At 35.9% G+C, this 20,589-nt stretch overlaps 2 protein-coding genes across 2 annotated transcripts in view; both read left to right on the top strand.

Moving 5' to 3' along the window:
* Positions 1–3: 3 nt before the first annotated feature.
* On the top strand, positions 4–17,581 carry LOC131700577 (AP-4 complex subunit epsilon-1-like). The gene is made up of 21 exons (XM_058998706.1): positions 4–327; positions 649–720; positions 1,306–1,429; positions 1,616–1,689; positions 1,777–1,898; positions 2,238–2,397; positions 2,827–2,993; positions 3,297–3,370; positions 4,247–4,369; positions 4,886–4,995; positions 5,427–5,570; positions 5,883–5,991; positions 6,960–7,078; positions 7,504–7,806; positions 8,359–8,470; positions 11,786–11,924; positions 12,424–12,682; positions 13,073–13,654; positions 13,889–14,079; positions 14,722–14,882; positions 15,507–17,581. The coding sequence occupies exons 1-21, from the start codon at positions 187–189 to the stop codon at positions 15,665–15,667; spliced, it is 3,447 nt and encodes a 1,148-aa protein (XP_058854689.1). The 5' UTR covers positions 4–186; the 3' UTR covers positions 15,668–17,581.
* Positions 17,582–19,826: 2,245 nt separating this feature from the next.
* The window catches only part of LOC117429426 (gliomedin-like), a 57,852-nt gene continuing 57,089 nt past the window's right edge, over positions 19,827–20,589 (top strand). The window contains exon 1 of the mRNA XM_058998703.1: positions 19,827–20,008. The gene's annotated coding sequence lies outside the window, so the exon portion shown is untranslated. The remainder of the gene's footprint in view (positions 20,009–20,589) is intronic.

Raw genomic sequence — 20,589 nt, 5'->3', positions numbered from 1 at the left:
ATGTCCTTTACAAAACAGATTTAATAAAGTTTTCACTTCAAGCTAACAGGAAGTGACTTATTTGAACATGGCGTTCAGGGGGGTATCGTAACAACATTCTCTATTTTGTGTTTATTAAAAAATAAAGACAAGTCTTTATTAATATTTTCTGCTTTCCGGAGAGTTTGTTTGAATGTCACAGTTGCAATGAGTGATGTTGTTGAAAAGACACTAACGGCCCTTCCGAGTTTTCTGTCGCTGGATTCGCAGCCCGGTACAGGGAAACTTTCTGGCACTTCAAAATTAGGAAATCTTATCCGGAACATTGCAAAACTGACATCTAAACATGTAAGTTGCCTGCATGTGTTTTCTTTTGTATTAGTCATTTTGTTAAACGATACATAGCTAAAACATCTTATGAAAGTATTTTAAATTCGTATAGTATAACCTATTTAGTTATACCGTGGAAGTACAGCTATGTCCAAACGTTTTGCATCACCTATAGATAGAAATAACTAAATTTGCTTCATAAAGTTGAATGAAACCTGCTGAATAATGTTACGTTTACATGTTGAATTACATACTGCGTTATAGTTTGACTGTATTGAAGGCTTTTTGGTCCAGACCAATGTGCGTGTGTCTAACCATATTGTGTGCATTTTATTTTAGGATGAAGAAAAACTGATAAAGAAGGAACTAGCTGCAATTAAAGAACATGTTTCTTCTCCTAACACGACACTGGTAAGAGCATGATTTACCCACCCATCCATTCCATTTTAGATTTTCAAATGGGCCAGCATCTGTCCAAATTCTACATGTGTGTGTTCTTTATAAGAAACAGTTTGAGACATGAAACATTTTCTGTTTTTTAACAATAATCTATTTGACTTCAACCTCTTATGTATAGCTATTAAATTAAGGTAAGACAATCTGATAAATTAAGAAACCGAGGCACAGTATAGTCTTTATAACGTTTTACTTTCCTCTACTTCTTTCAATATTAATGACATAAAAACATAGGTTAAGGCACAGGGATTGAAATAAGACTAATATTGCATAGCAGTTTCACCCATTCCAGGTGTTAATACAAGTTTGAACAAGCTCAGGTGTGTCTTATTAAACTCATAGTATAGTAAAACCAGGAATGGATCAAAGTGCTATGCAATAGGAGTCTTATTTCCATCCCCGAGGCTTCATACTGTACTGTAATTATTTTATTTTATTTATGTATTTTTTTTTGCCAGATGGCATCTGCTAGAATAAAAAAAGTAGTGTTTTCATCTTATACCAAATGATGTATTGCTGACATAATGTTATTTATTTCAGAGACAGATGAAAGAAATTATGGTGAGAATGATCTATTGTGAAATGTTGGGATATGAAGCTTCCTTCGGCTATATACACGCTATCAAACTTGCTCAGCAGGGGAGTCTCTTGGAAAAAAGAGTTGGTATGTTATTTTACACGCTTATTACTCATGACTGAACTGTGCACCACACAGGACCGTCTTAGTAGAGAAATGTCATTTTACACTTAATAGTATTCTCTTACTGGTAATTAAATGCAAAAAGAGTAGGGAGATTATCTGTAGAACATCTGTTGTACTAAGTGACCTGACACTTGTATTTCTTGACAGGCTATCTGGCTGTTTCTTTGTTTTTAAATGAAAGTCATGAGCTACTACTTCTCCTTGTGAACACAGTATTAAAGGTAAAGTAAGAAAGATATATTCAGACTATTTGGAACGTCATAATGTTTTATTTTTATTAATTGGTCTTTTTTTCCATTTCGTTTTAGGATTTGCAAAGTACCAACCTTATTGAAGTTTGCATGGCATTAACTGTTGCCAGTCAGATTTTTCCAAAAGACATGATCCCAGCAGTTCTCCCACTAGTAGAGGACAAGCTCCAGCATTCAAAGTATGATTTTTTAAAATTATTATTATTGGAATACAATATATGTTAAAAAGGAAAAAAAGGATGACCAAAAACAAACTGAAATCAAACATTGACTGCCTGTTGTGAGATATGCCTGAGATTCAAAACTATAAAACTATGGCTTCTTTCTAAGCTATTCCAATACACATTGAGGTCTATTTTAATCATCTTAAGACTCTGGATCTTAATACCACTATCTATTATTTATGCTCTTTTGGTGGTTGTCATTCCATTTTCTAAGGAGGGATATATTTGTTTCTGTTTTAGTTTTTTTATGTAGTATTTTATTTTTGCCCAGTGTTTGTTTTTTTTTATCTTCAGAGAAATAATCCGAAGGAAGGCAGTTCTTGCACTGTACAAGTTTTACATGATTGCCCCTAATCAGGTCCAGCACATACATGACAAGTTTCGAAAAGCACTGTGCGATAAGGACCCTGATGTCATGGCAGCTTCTTTGCACATTTACGGACAAATGATCAAGGTTGGTTCAGGTGAAACTATGCATAAGTGCTCAAAACAGTTTGAAAAATATCATTCAGACAAAGGTCCGATTTATGTATAAAATAGATTTTAGTGTTTGAAGAGTCATTAATGCTTAGTAATTAGTTAGAAGGCATTGCAATCAAAACCATTGCAAAACAATCAAAAACGATCCTGGAACAAAATTATTTTACTCCTCTGCATATTTTATCTTTTAAGTTAAAAACATGTGGGAAATGCTGCTACTAGATCTGTACATTTCTTCTCAGATTTTATATTTGGAAACAATAAAATAACTTGGATCTGTTTGGTGTGTGCTTATATAAAAACTAGAGGATTGAACCCTGTAAACTTGTTAAAATTTATCTTGATATCCATGTTGAGTAGGATAAGCACTGATTTTGACCAATTCATTACCTTGTTGTTTCAGGAAAACCCAGAAGGCTATAAAGATTTGACAGAAAGCTTTGTAACCATTCTAAAACAGGTTGTAGGAGGAAAACTCCCTGTGGACTTCAATTACCACAGTGTACCAGCACCATGGTTACAGATTCAACTGCTTAGAATTCTGGCATTACTAGGGAATGACGATCAAAGGTAACTCACTTTAAAGTAGCATACTCAAGTGTGTTTCCGTCTTTAGAATTAATTACAGTTACAATTGATCTTTTGAGCACTGATGATTCAAAGCTAAAAATAAATGTTGAGTTTTGAATATTTTATACTTCATGTAAGTTGAAGTCAACATTTTCTTTATAGATGATATGAAATGGATGTTGGAAATACCAAACCCAAAAGTCATTGTCCTTCTGAGTATGGAGACCACCAAGAATTGAACATGCTGACAGTGGATACTTTTAATGAAGGGACGTGTAACAGGTTTTTCTTCTTGGTTTACAGTACAAGTGAACTCATGTATGATATTTTGGATGAATCTGTAAGAAGAGCAGAAATTAATCACAACATGACGTATGGTAAGTGTAAAGCAGGAGGGGATGTGTGAATTGCTCCTTTATAACACTGTAAGCTGTTAAAGGGGAACTGTAATGCAAAAAAAATATATAACCATTTCAATAGAAAACATGTTAACTAAAGCTTTTGATGCATTTTCAGCCTCTCCTTGAGCAGTATATTATATAAAAACCATTAAAACAAATTAACATTGAATGTATTGGAGCTCTCTTCAGTCACGCTTCGTGTAACGTCCTGTCGTTGACTCGCTCTATAGTCACACATAGTATTCTATTGAGCGTATGCCCCGTTCCTGTATTGTGTAGCCATTGTTTTGTTATGGCTGCTCTTTGTTGGTTTAAAGGCTTAGGCACACAAAAATACTTTTTGTTGCTGTTTTTCCTTTTGTTATTTTGCACCCGAACGCTTCGCATTCTGACATAATTCACCCTGCCAGCGTTCACTGGTGTGGGGGGGTGTCAACGATATGATGGAACAGCGGCGCCAGAAAGATTCCAATATGGCGGCGGCCTGCATTTCCAGCAACCCAGAAAGTTGACCAAAAAAAATTGAAATACTGGCCAAACGCTTGACTTTTTAACAGCGAGACGCATTTTGTTATGTATACAGAGCATTTAGAGAGCCTTGTTATTTTGAGTACAGTTCCCCTTTAAGCTATAATAACCCCTACAGGGATAGCGCTTGAACTTAGGTACATGGCTTACATTTCTTTAGCTAACCGCTAATCCTATTGTAATGAAACATGGGAAGAGCAACAGCATTCTAGGTTGCAGTGTTCTGGCCTGTGTTTGGGATGATGAAAGCAACGTGTGCTTTTCATATGTTGGGCACAGTTTGTGTATGTGTTACATATCTTTTTTTATTTGATTGTTTTTCAGCTATTTTATTTGAGTGTGTGAAGACTGTCTATACAATTTACCCCAAATCAGATTTACTGGAGAAAGCGGCAAAATGTATTGGGAAGTTTGTTTTGTCACCCAAAATTAACCTTAAGTACCTAGGTAAGAAGCTGACTAATACGTTTTTCAAAGCATCAGAATCTTGGGGTGTCTGGAGGTGTCTGTCTGTGTTGCATATTGTCTTGATAATATTTTGACACCAACATAAAATACAGTAGTAAAGATTATTCCATTGACCTAAAGCTTTCATCCATTCTAAAGTTTACTTTTTCAATTATTTCTTTAAATTATAGTCTGTCATTAGTTATATTTTAGTTTAGATATATAAACCTGGTACACCAGTACATGTATGTAAATTATTTTACTTTAAGGGCTGCTTTTACAGACCCAGATTAGCATTAATCAACGTCCTTTCCTAAACTAATATTAGGCCTTTAGATTAGTATTAATCGGGGTCTGTGAAACCATTCAGTAATGTTTGCTTCTCAGTTAAAGCCTAGTTAAAATAGTTCCTTTAATACATTGCTGATTCTGCTATGATTCATATTTATTGGAAAAATACTGAGAATCATACCTGTGTGTCGTGTGTCACTAGTAATGATCACCTTGTTTTTTTAGGATTAAAAGCACTGACCTATGTAATCCAGCAGGATCCTAACCTAGCTCTTCAGCATCAAATGACAATTATTGAGTGCTTGGATCATTCTGACCCAATTATCAAGCGAGAGGTAAAACACGTTTTTTGTTTTCCCGTAAATGTTTGCACAACATGTGTATGCTCATTAAGATTTAAGATGCTTGAGAGTTAAGAAAAGAATGTGTAGGTGAAGTAAAAAAAATCCACCTACATTCTCAAATATGTGTCACATGTCTGTTGCACTGATTACACAGAGGTAATATCTTATCAAGACAATATTAGTATACATGAGTAAATTGAGTACTGTACAATTAAAAGGTCTGAATGGTAAACAGTATTAAATTGCTAGATTTTATGAGAATGTACCTATTGGCTGATACAGTAGGTCCCTCCTCTGAAGCTGTTTGCGTGTCAGTGTTGTTTTTGTGTTCCATGCTGTTGATGTGACACTCTTCTGTGGCATGTTTGAGATTATTTCATTTTGATGAATTATTGTTATCAAATCTTTTATGTTCTTTGCAGACTCTGGAGCTGCTGTATCGAATAACCAATGGCCAGAATGTAACGGTCATTGTGGAAAAGATGCTTGATTTTCTAAGGCAAAGTAAAGACGAATACACAACTATTGACCTGGTTGGAAAAGTTGCTGAACTAGCTGAGAAATATCCTTTCACTGACAGTGACTAAAAAGAGAACGCCTAATGTAGCCCGAGATCAAATATACAAATGGGAAACATAAAGATAAATATTGTGCTCCCCAAGTTATAAAAAACAGAATAGTAAGTGGATGATTCATCCTACAGTACATAAACAACAGATAATATAATGTTTGCTTGATTAATAAAACGTGTATGCTTTTTGTCATAATGGCTTCATATAATTATAATAGATTACAAAAAAAATTACTTCTTGATTATTAATAAATAACTGCAATTTAGAAAAAAACCCACCGTTTTTCCTATCAATGTTTGTACATATGCCCCAGACAACGAGTGGTTCATCCAGACCATGAACACTGTGCTTTCAGTAGGAGGTGACGTGATGCAACCAGATATCCCCAACAACTTCCTGAGGTTACTTGCAGAAGGTTAGTGGTGCATTTAAAAAGACAAAAAAAATGTAATACAGGAGGAACGTACAGTGGTGGTTGTGGGGTAGGAATATTACTGCAGTTTTTTGTAAAGGATGTGCTTGATAAACAGAAATACACCATGTACTCAAAACCTGAGACTGGGGCTCTGCTTTGTGTCAGTGGCTCATTTGCTGGCAGACCAAAAGGTCACAGATTGAAATGGTTCACATTAATGTTCTGCTTGTATTCAATCTATCAACACCACAGCAGATAATGTGGGGTTTCTGTGTTCCAGGCGATGAATGAAAATCGATGTTGTCAGTAACCTCTCCCCTACCCCCACACCCTTCTCTTGCACTCTAAAGTTGTTTTTGGAAGTATGTAGTGCTAGTACAGAATAAAAATAGATGCAAAATCCAAAGAAAGTGAAGTGATATATGTGATATATTGTTGTGACAAACTGAATTAATTACTAGCTTATAGTCATAAACAAGAAGGACATGTTTGTTATGCTTCAGTGGTAATTGTATTTCATTAAGGTGGATGTGCAGTTAATAATACTAACTGAACTTGTAACCTCTTGATAACTTGTGATTTTCTTTAATGAAGATGCAGCACTTTGCTGATGTACAGTCGTTTACCACAGTGATTCACTGTACACTATAATTCATAGTGTACTGTCTCTAAACCTTGAGATACATATGTTTTATTCCCATATTAACTATATGTGGACACATTGCTATAGTGCACCAAAGAATGTAAGCAAAACAAAATGACTTGCTTGTTTTCATGCTCATGTCTTTGCTTTACTTGTATTGCTACCACAGCCAAGTGTTGTTGCTTAATGTATTTCCCAGGGAACAACTAGTGCCTTTCATTTTCAGTTGTCTTACTATTTGGTTAAATGTGATTCTCACAAGTGTTCTTTTCACTGATTATTTAGGCTCAGTTTAATAAATATGAATACTTTGTTTTTCCTCCAGGGTTTGAAAATGAAGCTGAAGACCATCAGTTAAGGCTGCATGCCGTGAACTCCTATCTTTCACTTCTAGAGAAAGACAATGTTCATGTTCCCCAGCGTTTTCTACAGGTTATAAGCTGGGTAAGGAGAATGGCTTTTTTTCCCTTTTAATTGCAGACATGATCCTGGTCCAAAGTATTCCACACAGTCGGATCTCTGGACTTTTATCATACTGTTAGCTACATGAACGCTTATCCCAGTTATCCACATACAGTATCTGCTTTCACTCAACCTTCACCCTGTACAAAGAGATTTGCTTTGTTTCTCCAGAGCAACAGAAAACATATAACTTGCTTTAACCTTTTCAGGGAGTGCTAAAAAATAAATCTGATAACAGTTGTGTTGGCTGCTATGGAAAATGGCATTAATTGAAGCCTGTCAAGCAGAGTTTATGATGTACAGTAAACATTGCAAACAGTATGCACGTTTTTAAATTAAAAGTAAAATGCATTGTTTATTGTTATAGTGCTTATTTTTCCATTTAAATGCAATTGTGTCTTCCCCAGGTTCTAGGAGAGTATTTTTTTCTTAAAGCAGAGACCAAGCCAGAAGTGGTGCTTGATAAACTAGGAAGATTGCTTGATCAAAGCTCTGTCACTTCTGAAACTAAAGGCTGGATCATGGCTGCAATCACAAAGCTTTCGTCTCATACAGTGTGTCCAAACACAGTGGCTGAAGTAGCACAGAAATACACTACATCTCTGGATACAGTTCTAAGACAACATGCCTTTGAGCTGAAGCATCTTAATGACGACAGAGATCTCATCAGAAGAGTTTTACCCCTGGATGCTAGTTGTGAAGATATAGAGGTACAGTAATACATTTCTTGGTTCATAATAAGGTGGTTGTATAAAGTTTTTTTCTGGTATAATGCAGCATATGTATTAGCAGCTGTCAAAAAAAAAAAAAGATTATTAACTAAACATATTCATGTGATACAAAATAATATTGAAAGAGGTGTAAGTAATTTAAGATTTTGTGTTCACAATTTCTAAATCTTAGTCACCCAGGTTAAAAGCATGCAGTCACATTTATATTGCACCCCCAAAGCCAGACTGCAGTCTAGTGTATATAATCTCTAGGGGGTCTTGTCAAGAGTTTATCCAACCACACAGGGCATGGATCATTTGAGCTGGTCAGTTAGTAGAGGAGCAGCAAGGGATGGAGTAACAGATTTTCAAACCACTGAATTTTGTCTTTCGACATCCCAAGGAGGAATATCAGAAGTGTTAAGGAGTTCTAAGCAGGTGTTATTTCTCTAAGAGGTTGTTTACTGAACGCTTTGGTCATTAAACCTAATGCTTCAGAATATATTGTTTTTTTGTGATAATCGCACCCTGTTGTTTTTTTTATTTATTTAGGTGGACACTTCACTGTCTTTTTTGGATGGGTTTGTGGCTGATGCTTTGGGTCGCGGTGCTGCTCCTTATAAACCTCACCATCAAAGACAAGAGGAGCTCTCACAGGAGAAAGGTGACTTTAATTATCAATGTGCACTTTCCAGAACTCCCTGTACTTTTAAAATCTTTGATTGTTAGAACACACTGTGCTGGAGAGTGAAATAATCTATTCCTGTCCCTATTGGTGGAGCAGCTTTTGCCTTAATGTACTCTGTTGTTTCTAAGGTAACGGGCACCTCAATACACCACCTGCAACAGTTGTCCTCTCATCAGCTTTTCTGTCTATTTCACATTGTAAACCCTTTTGACAAACTTGAAGCCAACGGCTGCTGGCAGCAAGTTATTTCCATTTTCTCTGCTTCAGGAAGTTTCCAGTTTGCACATTGAAAAATCAATTCTGTGTGCTAGACGTGTTGAAAACAGTTGGCGATGTATGTCAATTTTGTGTTATGTAACTAAAGTGTTCAGGAAGTGTGAAATCCTTTTTTTTTTTTAATAAACGAAGTCGGACACAAAAACGTAGAAAGTTCTCAATAAAATTCTCCAATGTTGTTTTTTTAATAATAATAATAATAATAATAATAATAATAATAATATTATTATTATTATTATTATTATTATTATTATTATTAAAAAAACAACATTGGAGAATTTTATTGAGAACTTTCTACGTTTTTGTGTCCGACTAATATTATTATTATTATTATTGTCTGCGTTGTAAAACGCAGACCTTGTTTTCTCGGTTTCTTTATTATTATTATTATTATTCCAGTTTCCAACAAAATTCCGCACGCATCTCCTCCTAGAGCTTTGAACTGATCAACTCAAAACTTTGCAACTACTGCACTCTATCTCACTTGAGTTGCTATTACTTTTGGTGGCGATCGGACTGGTGGATTTGGGGGTAAGAGGTCATGACCCCCAAAAATTAAACGGCTTATAACTCCTTTTAGGAGCAAGATAGGGTCATAGTTACAATTGAACATGTATAGAAACCCATTGGTTCCCGAAAAGTTACGCGGGATTCATTGACCTTTGACCTTTCCAGAGCTAGATATGGACATTTATCTGTTTCAAGAATGACAGCTAAAAACTGGACAGCTCCTACTCCTACAGTTTTCATTCGATCAACTCGATTTCTTCGCTCAGCTCTTCCAATATGGTTGAATTTAGTTGCTATTAATTTTTGTGGTGATCGGATTTGAAATGTGGGCGCAGTGCCCACAAAAATGCCACATTCCAACTTTCTCTGTCTGCACGCATCTCCTCCTAGAGCTTTAAACTGATCAACTCAAAACGTTGCACAAGTACTGCACTCTATCTCATTTGAGAAGCTAATACTTTTGGTGGCAATCGGACTGTTGGATTTGGGGGTAACAGGTCATGACCCCCAAAAATTACACAGCTTATAACTCCTTTTAGGAGCAAGATAGGGTCATAGTTAAAATTGAACATGTATAGAAACCTATTGGTTCTCTATCTCTCCATGCGAGTTTCGTTGACCTACGACCTTCCCAGAGCCAGATATGGACATTTGGCTGTTTCAAGAATGACAGCTAAAAACTGGACAGTTCCTACTCCTACAGTTTTCAACCAATCAACTTGATTCTTTCGCTCAGCTCTTCCAATATGTTTGAATTTAGTTGGTATTAAATTTTGTAGTGATCGGATTTGAAATGTAGGCGCAGTGCCCAGAAAAATGCCACATTCCAACTTTCTCTGTCTGCCCTCTGGTGGCCAAATCTTGTAACTGCAGATTTGACAGTATAGTGCACCTTAAACACTGCAGATAGTCATGTTTACTATAGAATCAGTATAGAAAACCAGGTATTCCATATCCACAAATGACCATGACCTGTCGTGTTTTACAACGCAGACAAAGTTTCTCCAGAAACTTCCATTCTAGTTATTATTATTATTATTATTATTATTATTATTATTATTATTATTATTGTTATTATTATTATTAACAACAACAACAACAACACATGACAGCAGTGTCTTGAAAGAAAAGGTTTGTACACAGCAATTTAATTTGTCAGGTTAATTTTCTGGAACAAATGGTGTTCTGCATATGTTAGCTCCTATCACATGGTTTATCACAAGTTTATAAAAAGTACCATTAAGAAGTGCCACATTGATTCCATCTCCCCAGCATCAGAAAAGCTGCTCATGACAGCAGCTATGGGCTTGACTGATAATACAAAATACTCTACTTTTGGTGCTCCTACTGCTTACTAACAGATGTTTTAGAAAGGCTAGTATTTTTTTGTGAACATCAGTTCCTATTTTACTGATACAACCAAATAGAAATCTGTTCTGTTTTAGCTTCAAAATATTTTTGTCTGGGAGAAAAGAACCAAAATACAGTAGAATGTGCCTAATAGAAATGTGATGTAGTAGATGTATTTTGTAAGTAATCTTACTTAAGGAGTCTCTAAGATATTGAGTTCACTGCACACCAAAATTAGCAAGGTTAACCCGAAGCCAATTGAGAGTTGAACCAATATAGTGTGGCTCAAAATATTAGAATGTACACAGAAAACATAAAAATACAATTAACGCAAAAGTACAAATAACAGAGCATTGCAATGAAATTTTTCACATGTAAAAGGCATTATTTTTCAAAGCAGTGTTCTATGGATATTAATTGGTCTGTGACCACCCCAAATAACCTTTTCCGCCAAAAGACTGCAAGGATATAAGTGACACATGTATTGTGTACAAGGTATACAGAGCTAACCTTTACATTTTCAAAGGTTTTATAACCTGTGCCGATTGTGTCCTTTAGTTCTGAGCACACAGCGCCATCATGTGGTAGGCTGTTTTTGCTCAACATGGAACACACTCTGAAAAAGGGGGTACTTACCAGTAACTCTAAGAAGGTAATACATTTCAGAGTGCCTGTCTAAAAAAAAAACTGCTTCTATTAGGGCAGACATTTTCCTTTGCCTTTTCTTTCAGATATTTTAGTTTTCAGTGTTTATTTAGCAGACATCTGGAGAACTCTGCATAAAACAATTTCTGGCATATGGCATATTGGAAGAAAACCAGAGAAACATGCCTTGAAGTGTACTGTCAAGCCATATGTAGTAGAATATGTCTGATAGCCAACTATTTGTTTCTCGTAATGGCTATGCACATTTCAAGATCAAATAAGCAAGTTCAATGCCATTAAAACATGTATTCTTATTATTCATATTATTATTGTTATTGTTACATAGTCCTGGAGCTGTTGTAAACCGTTCCTGGTTGAAGTGTGAATTAACAGGTTGCGGAAACTTTCCAGTATAGATAATACTTTAAATACTGTAAATATAACCGATAATGAGGGTTCAGGTAGGATAGCAAATTTCTCATTGTGCTTTCTCCTTGTGTTATATTCTAGCCCTGAATTATGAGCCCTATGGACTGTCCTTACCTGTCAGCCTGTCATCTTGCAGCATCACTGGGAGACAGTCTCCTACAGGCCTCTCCCTAAGCTCTGGACTGTCGGGGAACAGCACAGAAATGGGGCCAAAAGGAGGGTACGTTCTCTCTGCTCTCTGTTACAGAGCTGGGCATAGACAGAACTGTGCAGACTATCTTTTAAAGATGCATATGCCAGGTCTTTCAAGGTTAAACCAAAGGGACTGATCTTCACCATCTGACATTTAGCACTGGTGGAAAGAATAACCTCTTTTTAATCTGACTGCTGAATGTCTTTTAGGATTTTTTTTATTGCATTAACCCTCTTGAGGACATTCATTTGTCTTTAAGTTTACTTTATTTTGTGTCGAAGTAGAATCCCAGATTCACAAATCTAGATTTTCTTCGTTGTGTTTTATTTGTTAGTCAGTGTACCTTGCCTTTGGATATTTTTTTTATTTTTTCTTTGCATCGTGTGGATTTAAAATAAACAAGACAAAGAACTGTGATTTCCAGTCATTGCTCAAATGAGCAATAAAATGTATCTGCTTTGAGGCTATAATTTGTTTTCTTAGCAAAGACAGTATTGAAACTGAAATCGATTGTCTTCTTTTCCAGATCAAACAGCCTTAAACTTGAAGGTGTGAGGAATGTGTGGGGTAAAGAGGGCTACCTGCCTCAGAAAGAAACCACAGCGGAAGGCACCCTGCAGGTCTTACCCGGTCATGAGGGACCCAGCACCCAAGAGAGTTCTGTGGAGAATGCATCGCTGCAGCTGGACCTGGCCTCTCCAACCATACCTGAGGAAGACCAGGAAAAGCAGCAGCTGGCATCGTCACTCTTCGTAGGACTGGAATCACACAACACCCTCTGCCTGGTGAATTACTGCTCTTTTGTTTTTCAGTCTACAGATGTAGTTAACTGTTCAGTTGGAAGCAAGTATTGTATTCTTATTATTATTATTTTACTTTCTTTTTGAAAATATGAACAAGCCACAATTTAACCTGTAACTTGGGGCCAAAGTTATTTTTTACCAAGTACATTAATTGTATTTATCAATCCTGTCTTTGTAGCATATTGTGGGCTCGTATGGAAAATGCTTCCATCAGCATTTATCATATGTGTTCTAGACACCAGGAAGCTTTTCTGTACCTATAATTCTAATGCGCATCTATTTCTCTTATCCACGTGTAATAATATTTACAATAAAATGTTTAATGGTTTCATATGGGAGGTCTACAAAAAATAAACTCTATTTCCTACACAGATGGGAAAATCTGAAAACACTTCACAAAGGTTCAGAAGGAAAACAAACAAAACACAAGAATCTTCAAATGCCAGTGAGAAATTCTCAGATTCCTCTATTTCTTCCCGGAGTACAGTAGAGCGCCTTATGGATAATAACATTTTGGAAAACACTAGCAGCGAGCAAGAAACAGAACTGACAACGCTAAATCAGTCATCAAGCCAAGCTTCTGAATTTCAGGACTCCACAACACCTGATGGTTTATTGACTGGAGGAGAGCGGGAGAAGCAGGACACACCTTCAGATCCATCAGGACTGGCTCCTTCATTGTTTACAGGTGGTGACATGGTGATCTTACAGCCCTCCTGTGCTGCTGCAGAGAACGAACAACCTCCAGTTACCAGGCCCCCTCCTTCTCTGCCAACAGAACTCTCGCAGCTGGCTCATTCAGGAGTTCAAGGACTTTGTTCTAATGAAAGTATAGCTGTTTCAGCCTGTAAAATTTACAAAGATGACTCTGTAGTATTAGTTGTTTTTATAACAAATCAAAGCACCTCAGCCATTAAAGACATTATGGTTAGATTTGCACCTACGGAACTGAAGGTAAGATACCACACTCACAATGTTCTGGGTCTAAAGGGGCTGCTTGTGTACCTAAAGTGTATACAGATCTCTACTAACAGTGTATGTGGATACATTTATGTCCGTAACAATATGCATATTCCTAGGCTGCCACTATTTAGATCAATTGATTTGACCCAACTGTATTTTAGAGATTTGGTTCTTTGAAAGTGGTTTGTGTAATGCCAGTACCCCCTCTTCCACAATGTCTTGCAGGTTTCTGAAAGCACAGGCCACGGGTTTCCATTGCTTGAAGGCCAAAATACAGCAAACTGTCAGTGCTCTGTCTTGATGGAGAAGCCGTGTGCACAAGGAGCACTTGTTGGCAGCATCGCTTACCAGGCGGAACCTGAGAAATCGTCAGAACTACAGTTTTCACTAGCCTTTGCATTGGCAGATTTTATCAGGTGCAGTACTGTTTGCGTTGACTTATAAGCAGGTGTAATTACCATGAAGTTGTTTGTGCTGCTACCAGCAGGAAGCACTGCAGTGTAATCAGTAAAACTTTACAAGCAGAAAAACATTTTGACACTAGAGGGCATCATTTGCTGAAGATGCTTGTTTAATTTGACCTGTAAGATTCCTGGCCTTGAAAGTGAGGCACTTAAGACATGCCACAGAATAAATAATGGCAAAGCTAGCCTACCATAAAGCTTAATTGACATTTTAACCTATTCTCTTTATTAACAAACAGTCTGCAGTCAAGGCAATGCCTCTGGCTAGAAAGCTTCATCAGCAGTAATGCCTCTTGGATGGGGAAATGCACTGCTTGAGGGAAAAGGAAAGTAATCATAAATCTGTAAGCACTCCACTGAAACAAACTGGCTTTAAAATGCAGTTACTGCATGATGTGGTATATTTTACTTAAGGATAGTTTACATATTTTCAATTTTTCTTGTTTTTCAAAAATCTAGCAATGTCCTCTTTATTTTATTTTTTTCAAAGCGTCTATTTTGGTGGGTAGAATAGGTAGTTCCTAAGCTCCGTGTGGAAAGTGTGGTGATCACAGTTCAGAATTACTGAGTACTGTGTTCTCTTTTGACACACAGGCCCCTGACAATATCCACAGAAGAGTATGGCAAGCTTTGGCTGGCCTTTTCCAATGATGTGAAGCAGAATCTCAAGTTATTATCAGATGCAAAGGATCCTCTTACTGCAACACTGAATGCATTGAAGGAAACATTACAGCTTCATATTGTTGACATTATAGGTAGGTATTGTTCATTCTACTCTTCAGTTCAGTTGGACATTGTGCTGTGTTTTCTAGTGTTAAACCATCAATCAGAGCATGTGAACGATCAATTAATCACAATTTCATGTGATATGGAATTGTAGTAATAGCCGCAACATGAGTGAAATGCAGTAACATTAATCTCCAAAATACCAGGTAAGTTTTAGTAAATGCATTCAAATGTTTTTTTTTTTTTAAAACTAGAGGGGTTTTACAGAAGTGCTGCTTTTTTGTATTTAGCATTTCTTTTATAATTTTTATTTAATTTGGTTTATCATATAGCAAAAAATAAATAAAAAAATCAATAGTTTCAAGCTAATGTGTTCAATTATTTTTTTGATGTCTTTGCAAACTCAGCTTGTTCATACATAATACATTCTATGTTCCTGGAACTGAGTTAGACCTTTCCAAGAAAACAAATGTGCGATGTCAGGCATAACGATAGACCTCTGGCTTATCCACCACCATTTCAATTTTGACTTTGCTATTAGTCTAATATAAATAGTTTATCAGTGTAACACATGTATGTGTTTTTAATGGAATGAATGAGTTTGGATAAAAGGAGTTCTAGTGTAGATAATGACATTTAATGTTTTTCAACAGGCACGGAAGGTATAGTAGCATGTCAGCTGCTTCCAGCCATCCCCTGCCTGCTGCATTGCCGAATTAATACTGGAATGTTGGCTGTGTGGCTCAGATCCCCTTCACCTGACCTCCCTGACTGTTTACTGTATCAGTGCCAAAAGGCCATTCAGAAATTGTGATTGAAGTTCAGAATGTGTCTTTTTGAGTGCAGTATTTATTATGTATTGTATTAAAGTGTGTGTATATGTATCTCATATCTAAGGTGACCATATGGCTCCCTGTTCAAGCGGGACAGTTCAGGCTTTTCAACTCACAACCTAATGCATTCTGCTGTAGTTTTGAAGTAGAATTTCATATGTTTTCCTTTTTTTAAAGCATTTTTTGTATTTTTTTTTAATATACATTCTATATCACTTACTGTACCTCAGGGAAAGCAGTGGGTAGAATGGGAGTCTAGTTCATAGTCAGAGAGAAGCATTGGACTGTGGGGATACCAATGGGTCTTGTCTCTGTGTATATGGCTCCAGCTCCACTGCTCAAGTAGTAAGTGCTCCATCTATAGGGTGCAATGTAACTTAAGCAGATAGAAGCAAACCCCAGGACACACTTGTACAGTTAGACCCTGTAATGAGTTGTATTGACACCAAACCAAAATCTCATTGAGCATCTCTGGGATGTTTTCGATAGAAGGGTAAACTGAAGATGATGGCAAGCCACTGCACATGCTGTGCAGAAACTTTATACACATGATTTGATAGCAAAGTGTCAGACAGCTCCTCTTAATTAAGCATAAACTGACTCACCCCATACCAAAGATCACAATGAGGCAATACAGCATGTTGCTTGGTTAGAGAAGACAATTAAGAACAATACACCCTGATCACCCATTATTAGTTCCCAGAACCAAATAAAAAAAATAATATTAGCAAACAATCGTACAATAAGCATGAATATTATATAATTAAGAAATATTGCTTACGTGTGTTACAAACAAGTGCAAAAACATGTATGGCTTGCTAACAGGCTTTGAGCCAATAGTCCACTCTTTTTCTGCAAGCAAAAGTTAACTAAGTAGTTTTGCACTTAAAATGAACAAAAGTACAGTATATACATTTAATATATTTAAAAAGTTTTCAAGTTAACCATAAACATTTTATTTATGTTACCATATTACTTGTAGATTTTTAAGTGTGTTGTTTTAAATACCATATTTTCTTATGATATTATTTTACCTTTTTATCTGTAACCCATCATTCATAAGTGAAAAATGTTTGCATGGTGCAGTTTCGATTGATACGAAGAGGCTTGTTTTGTTATCAGCCTTCATTTTAACTTTGCTAATTTGATTGTTTCTCTTATAATTTCAGATATTTAAAGCCATCAGTGCAAGTACTTAAGTCACAGTTTTTTAAACTGAAAAAGAAAATGTTTAAAGTTTCTGTCTGTGATTAAAAGTGAAGAGCTTCTTGCTTTGACAAGGTACCATAAATATTGTTCAGAGGGGTTTAAGCAGCTTGATCACAAGACTTGTATCTTAAGATAACATGTGCTTGCACTGATTTGAATATTACTCACAAGACACCATTATATACAGTATATATATATATATATATATATATATATAATTTTTTTTTTTTTATGTCTTGTTAGTGCTAAAATGTTGCTGAGATAAAGACATTTGTGTATGTGCTTGTAACTACTGAAGTCAAATGTATCATATCTCAAAAATGAAATCTTATAAGTGAGTTATTACGGAGATGTTTTACTGATATTTTGGTACAAGTGAAAATGTCATCATTTTTTTTACACATAGCCTTAATGATTTGAACATTATTTTTTTCTGAATATACATTTACATATATTCACATATGCCTTGAAAATAGAACATGTTTTACATGGCATGGGTGACAAAAGATGAACTGAATAAGTATTCCAACACTAGTCTTAATACAGGTATCCAAAAGCCTTATGTTTATAAAACATGATGGGATGTTAACTTGTGCCTGTGGTACAGATGATCGATTTACTAACTGATGCCTGTCATGCAGTTCTAATTATTTCAGAATATAATAAATATGGTATGCTTAATAAAATTGTCTTTTCATTGTGTCATCTGCAGTAAACCGTTTACATGTATCGTATATTAAACTGCTGTATGAAAACAATAGCAGAATATGTAAGTTAATGTAACCATTGGGGTAGGATACTGTTGTACAGTGCTTCTGTTAAACAGCCTCCTCAGACCACATGAGGGCAGCAGCAGTTGTTTTTTAGTATCTTGTGCAGTACTCCTCACTGCTGCTGTCTGTGACAGTACACATTTTAAATGCTACAGACGTGGCAGTAAGTACATGACATTTTCAACCACTCTGAATATTTGTACTAAAGGATTTATCTTTTGTATACAATAACCTTGTTGGAGGTTAAAGCATCAGGAGACTAATGGGTGTCCAGCACAATGCACTGACATTAAGAATACCCACTTCGACTCACTGAAGCAACCAGGAGAATTCTTGAAACAATTGTTGATGTATGTTAAAAATGGTCAGTCTAGAACAATATTGGACAGGATTTCATGTGAATTTAAGTGTACTATCAGGCCCATACATTATTGCCTAAATAATCAGCAGTGTGAATTCTATCACCAGAAAGCAGACCTTGCTGACCAGTATGTCTAGTTTTCTTTGAACTATTTCACTGCATTTGTCTTTGCAGCAGTAGGAGGTTATGATGACATCTCAGAAAGATTTTTATTTTATTTTATTTATGATGGTAACATTTTAGAGAAATAGTTAAAGCTAATATTTTCAACATAAGGTTTTAAGGAAACAACCTTTTCAAATATGTAAACAAACTTTTAATTACATACCTGCTTTCAGGTAGCTCAGTGCCCTGGGTCACATATATTTAGACCTTATGATAGAGTTTCAGACAATATACTTATACTGTTCAATATGCTTTCTTTATGTATGAGAAGTAATTGTAAACTAACATGTAACGATTTCATCTGGGGTTGAAGCATGATAGCTCTACTGTAGTAATGTTTTGCAATTTACAGATATGTAACAATGATTTATATATATATATATATATATATATATATATATATATATATATATATATATATATATATAAGTGTCAACAACCCCCTCCCACACAGACACACACAAATCTTTTCATTGACCAATTTCAGGGGTCAACATTTCTAGTGATGAAAAAAAAAGAAAAGAAAATTACACCATCATATGTGTATGCTCACATAAGCCCTTCTTTGAAGCAGCACACATACTACATGGACAGTCTGGAAACCTCAACATTAATTGAAAGTACTACTGCGGCTAAGGCGTTTATCTCATCTGCCAGACAACACCGGGGATTCCCCCTCGATTACGTTAAACACCTATTCATCATTATCCAGGGATTCCCTGGGGCTTACAGTGCTCTAGCTGTGGTTTGTACAGGTGGGTACAGGTCGATTAAAATCATGGCCAGTACTGGAGACCCCTGGATTAAATCAATTCCCCAGCCAGCGATTCATTCCTGTGAATTGCTAGCACAGTCTGAAAGTACATTTGGAGACTTTTTCTCAATTCTCAATGTTCGCAACAGATATGGAACAGGGGGTTAGCTTTTTGTAACAAAACATCATGAGTAATTATACAAACAAATATTTTGTTTCGTTACACTTTAAAATATTGGCCACACGTGTATATGAAATGCAATGCATTACCTGTTATTCCTTCCCTGTAGTGTTCCACTTGAATTAATGCATTTGTCTGACGCATACTGCATGTATTGCTAACCACGGAAGCAAATACATTATGCATTTAGTTGCACATGTAATGGTTATTGTTCTGTGTCATCTCTGGTTTTTGCAGCGTTTAATGTTTGTTTCAGTTTAAGTGTTTCTGTTGCTTGGCTCACTTTAGATTACAGGTGGAATAGTGAATGGCCACACGTCATAATACAGCTGTGCTGTATAAGCTGTTTTGCAGGTGTTGTTTGTTCTACTTTTGTATATGTTTTAGATGTATTAGTTCACATATCTGTATTATGAAATGCTTGCCAGGCTTGGTTTTAAAAAAAAGTCCACAGTGTATTTCCTCATGTAGAAAAGGAAGCAAATAATAATAGCCAACAAGCCCCGGTTTTCCTGTGCTTCAAAAGAGAAAGACACCAGTACTGGATACCACCAGAAACAGGTGTATTAATTGAATACAATTATTTTGCTGCAGCTGTGTTTGATGCAACGATTGTCATGTGAGGGATTACTGGTGGACTTAATTGATGTGCAGATTGGTGTAAGTCGGTCTCGATTTTGACAAATTGGCGATTTGTCTTTGATGCACAATGTTGCTTTGGTGTAAAAAAAACAAACAAAACAACAGCATATTTTTACTGTTGAATGTGTGTAAAATTTGTAACCCAAAATGTATGGTGTGAGTTAACGTTTGAAGCAAATGTATTGGCATGCGTAGACCGTTACCTGCACTTGTTAAACATCGATTTGTATGATTGAGGTAGGTGAGCATGTCATCTTTTTTTTTGTATCAAATAAATCAATAAATAGTAATTGTTATTGTTATGTATTGTTTATAAAGTAATCGCGGTAACATGGATAATAATAATAATACTTTGTTTGATTTAACTTTACGTAAACAGTTTTCAGTGTACAAACAATTGGGTGGTGATGTTACTTGAAGCCCAATGCTTTCAGACGTCTTTGTCAGCTGCCCACAAAATCCAGAGCTTTAAGTACATATTTGTTGTTTATTCATAACTAAGGTGTATAGCTATGCTGGAGTCGATTTCTATTTAATTATCTGAACTGGCTTAGGTTTCATTTAAAAGAATGTGTAATCTACTGTGGTTTTTGGTGGTGCTCATGTAGACAGTAGCTTTAATTATTTTAAGCATTTACTAAATGACATCTAACACAACCTGACATGTTATGAAGATCTAAGCTGGATTAGATATCTATAAATGTAACTGTTACATACAAAAAGCTAACTAACACAATGCATTTGAGAACTGTAGAGCACTTCAACCACAGGTATGCGTTTATAATTATTCTTTAGTAAAAGATAGCTATTACACCTCA

Source organism: Acipenser ruthenus, chromosome 24 (assembly GCF_902713425.1).
Source record: "Acipenser ruthenus chromosome 24, fAciRut3.2 maternal haplotype, whole genome shotgun sequence".
Taxonomy (NCBI): domain Eukaryota; kingdom Metazoa; phylum Chordata; class Actinopteri; order Acipenseriformes; family Acipenseridae; genus Acipenser; species Acipenser ruthenus.
The sequence above is the reverse complement of the archived record's forward strand: the minus strand, read 5'-3'. Positions and strand labels throughout refer to the sequence as shown.

Bases quoted from the DNA above. Each gene is read 5' to 3' on its own strand.
- LOC131700577 (XM_058998706.1), top strand. From the start codon at position 187: ATGAGTGATGTTGTTGAAAAGACACTAACGGCCCTTCCGAGTTTTCTG. The intron at 328-648 runs GTAAGTTGCCTG...ATTTTATTTTAG, and splicing joins CAAAACTGACATCTAAACAT to GATGAAGAAAAACTGATAAA. The intron at 1,899-2,237 runs GTATGATTTTTT...TTTTATCTTCAG, and splicing joins GACAAGCTCCAGCATTCAAA to AGAAATAATCCGAAGGAAGG.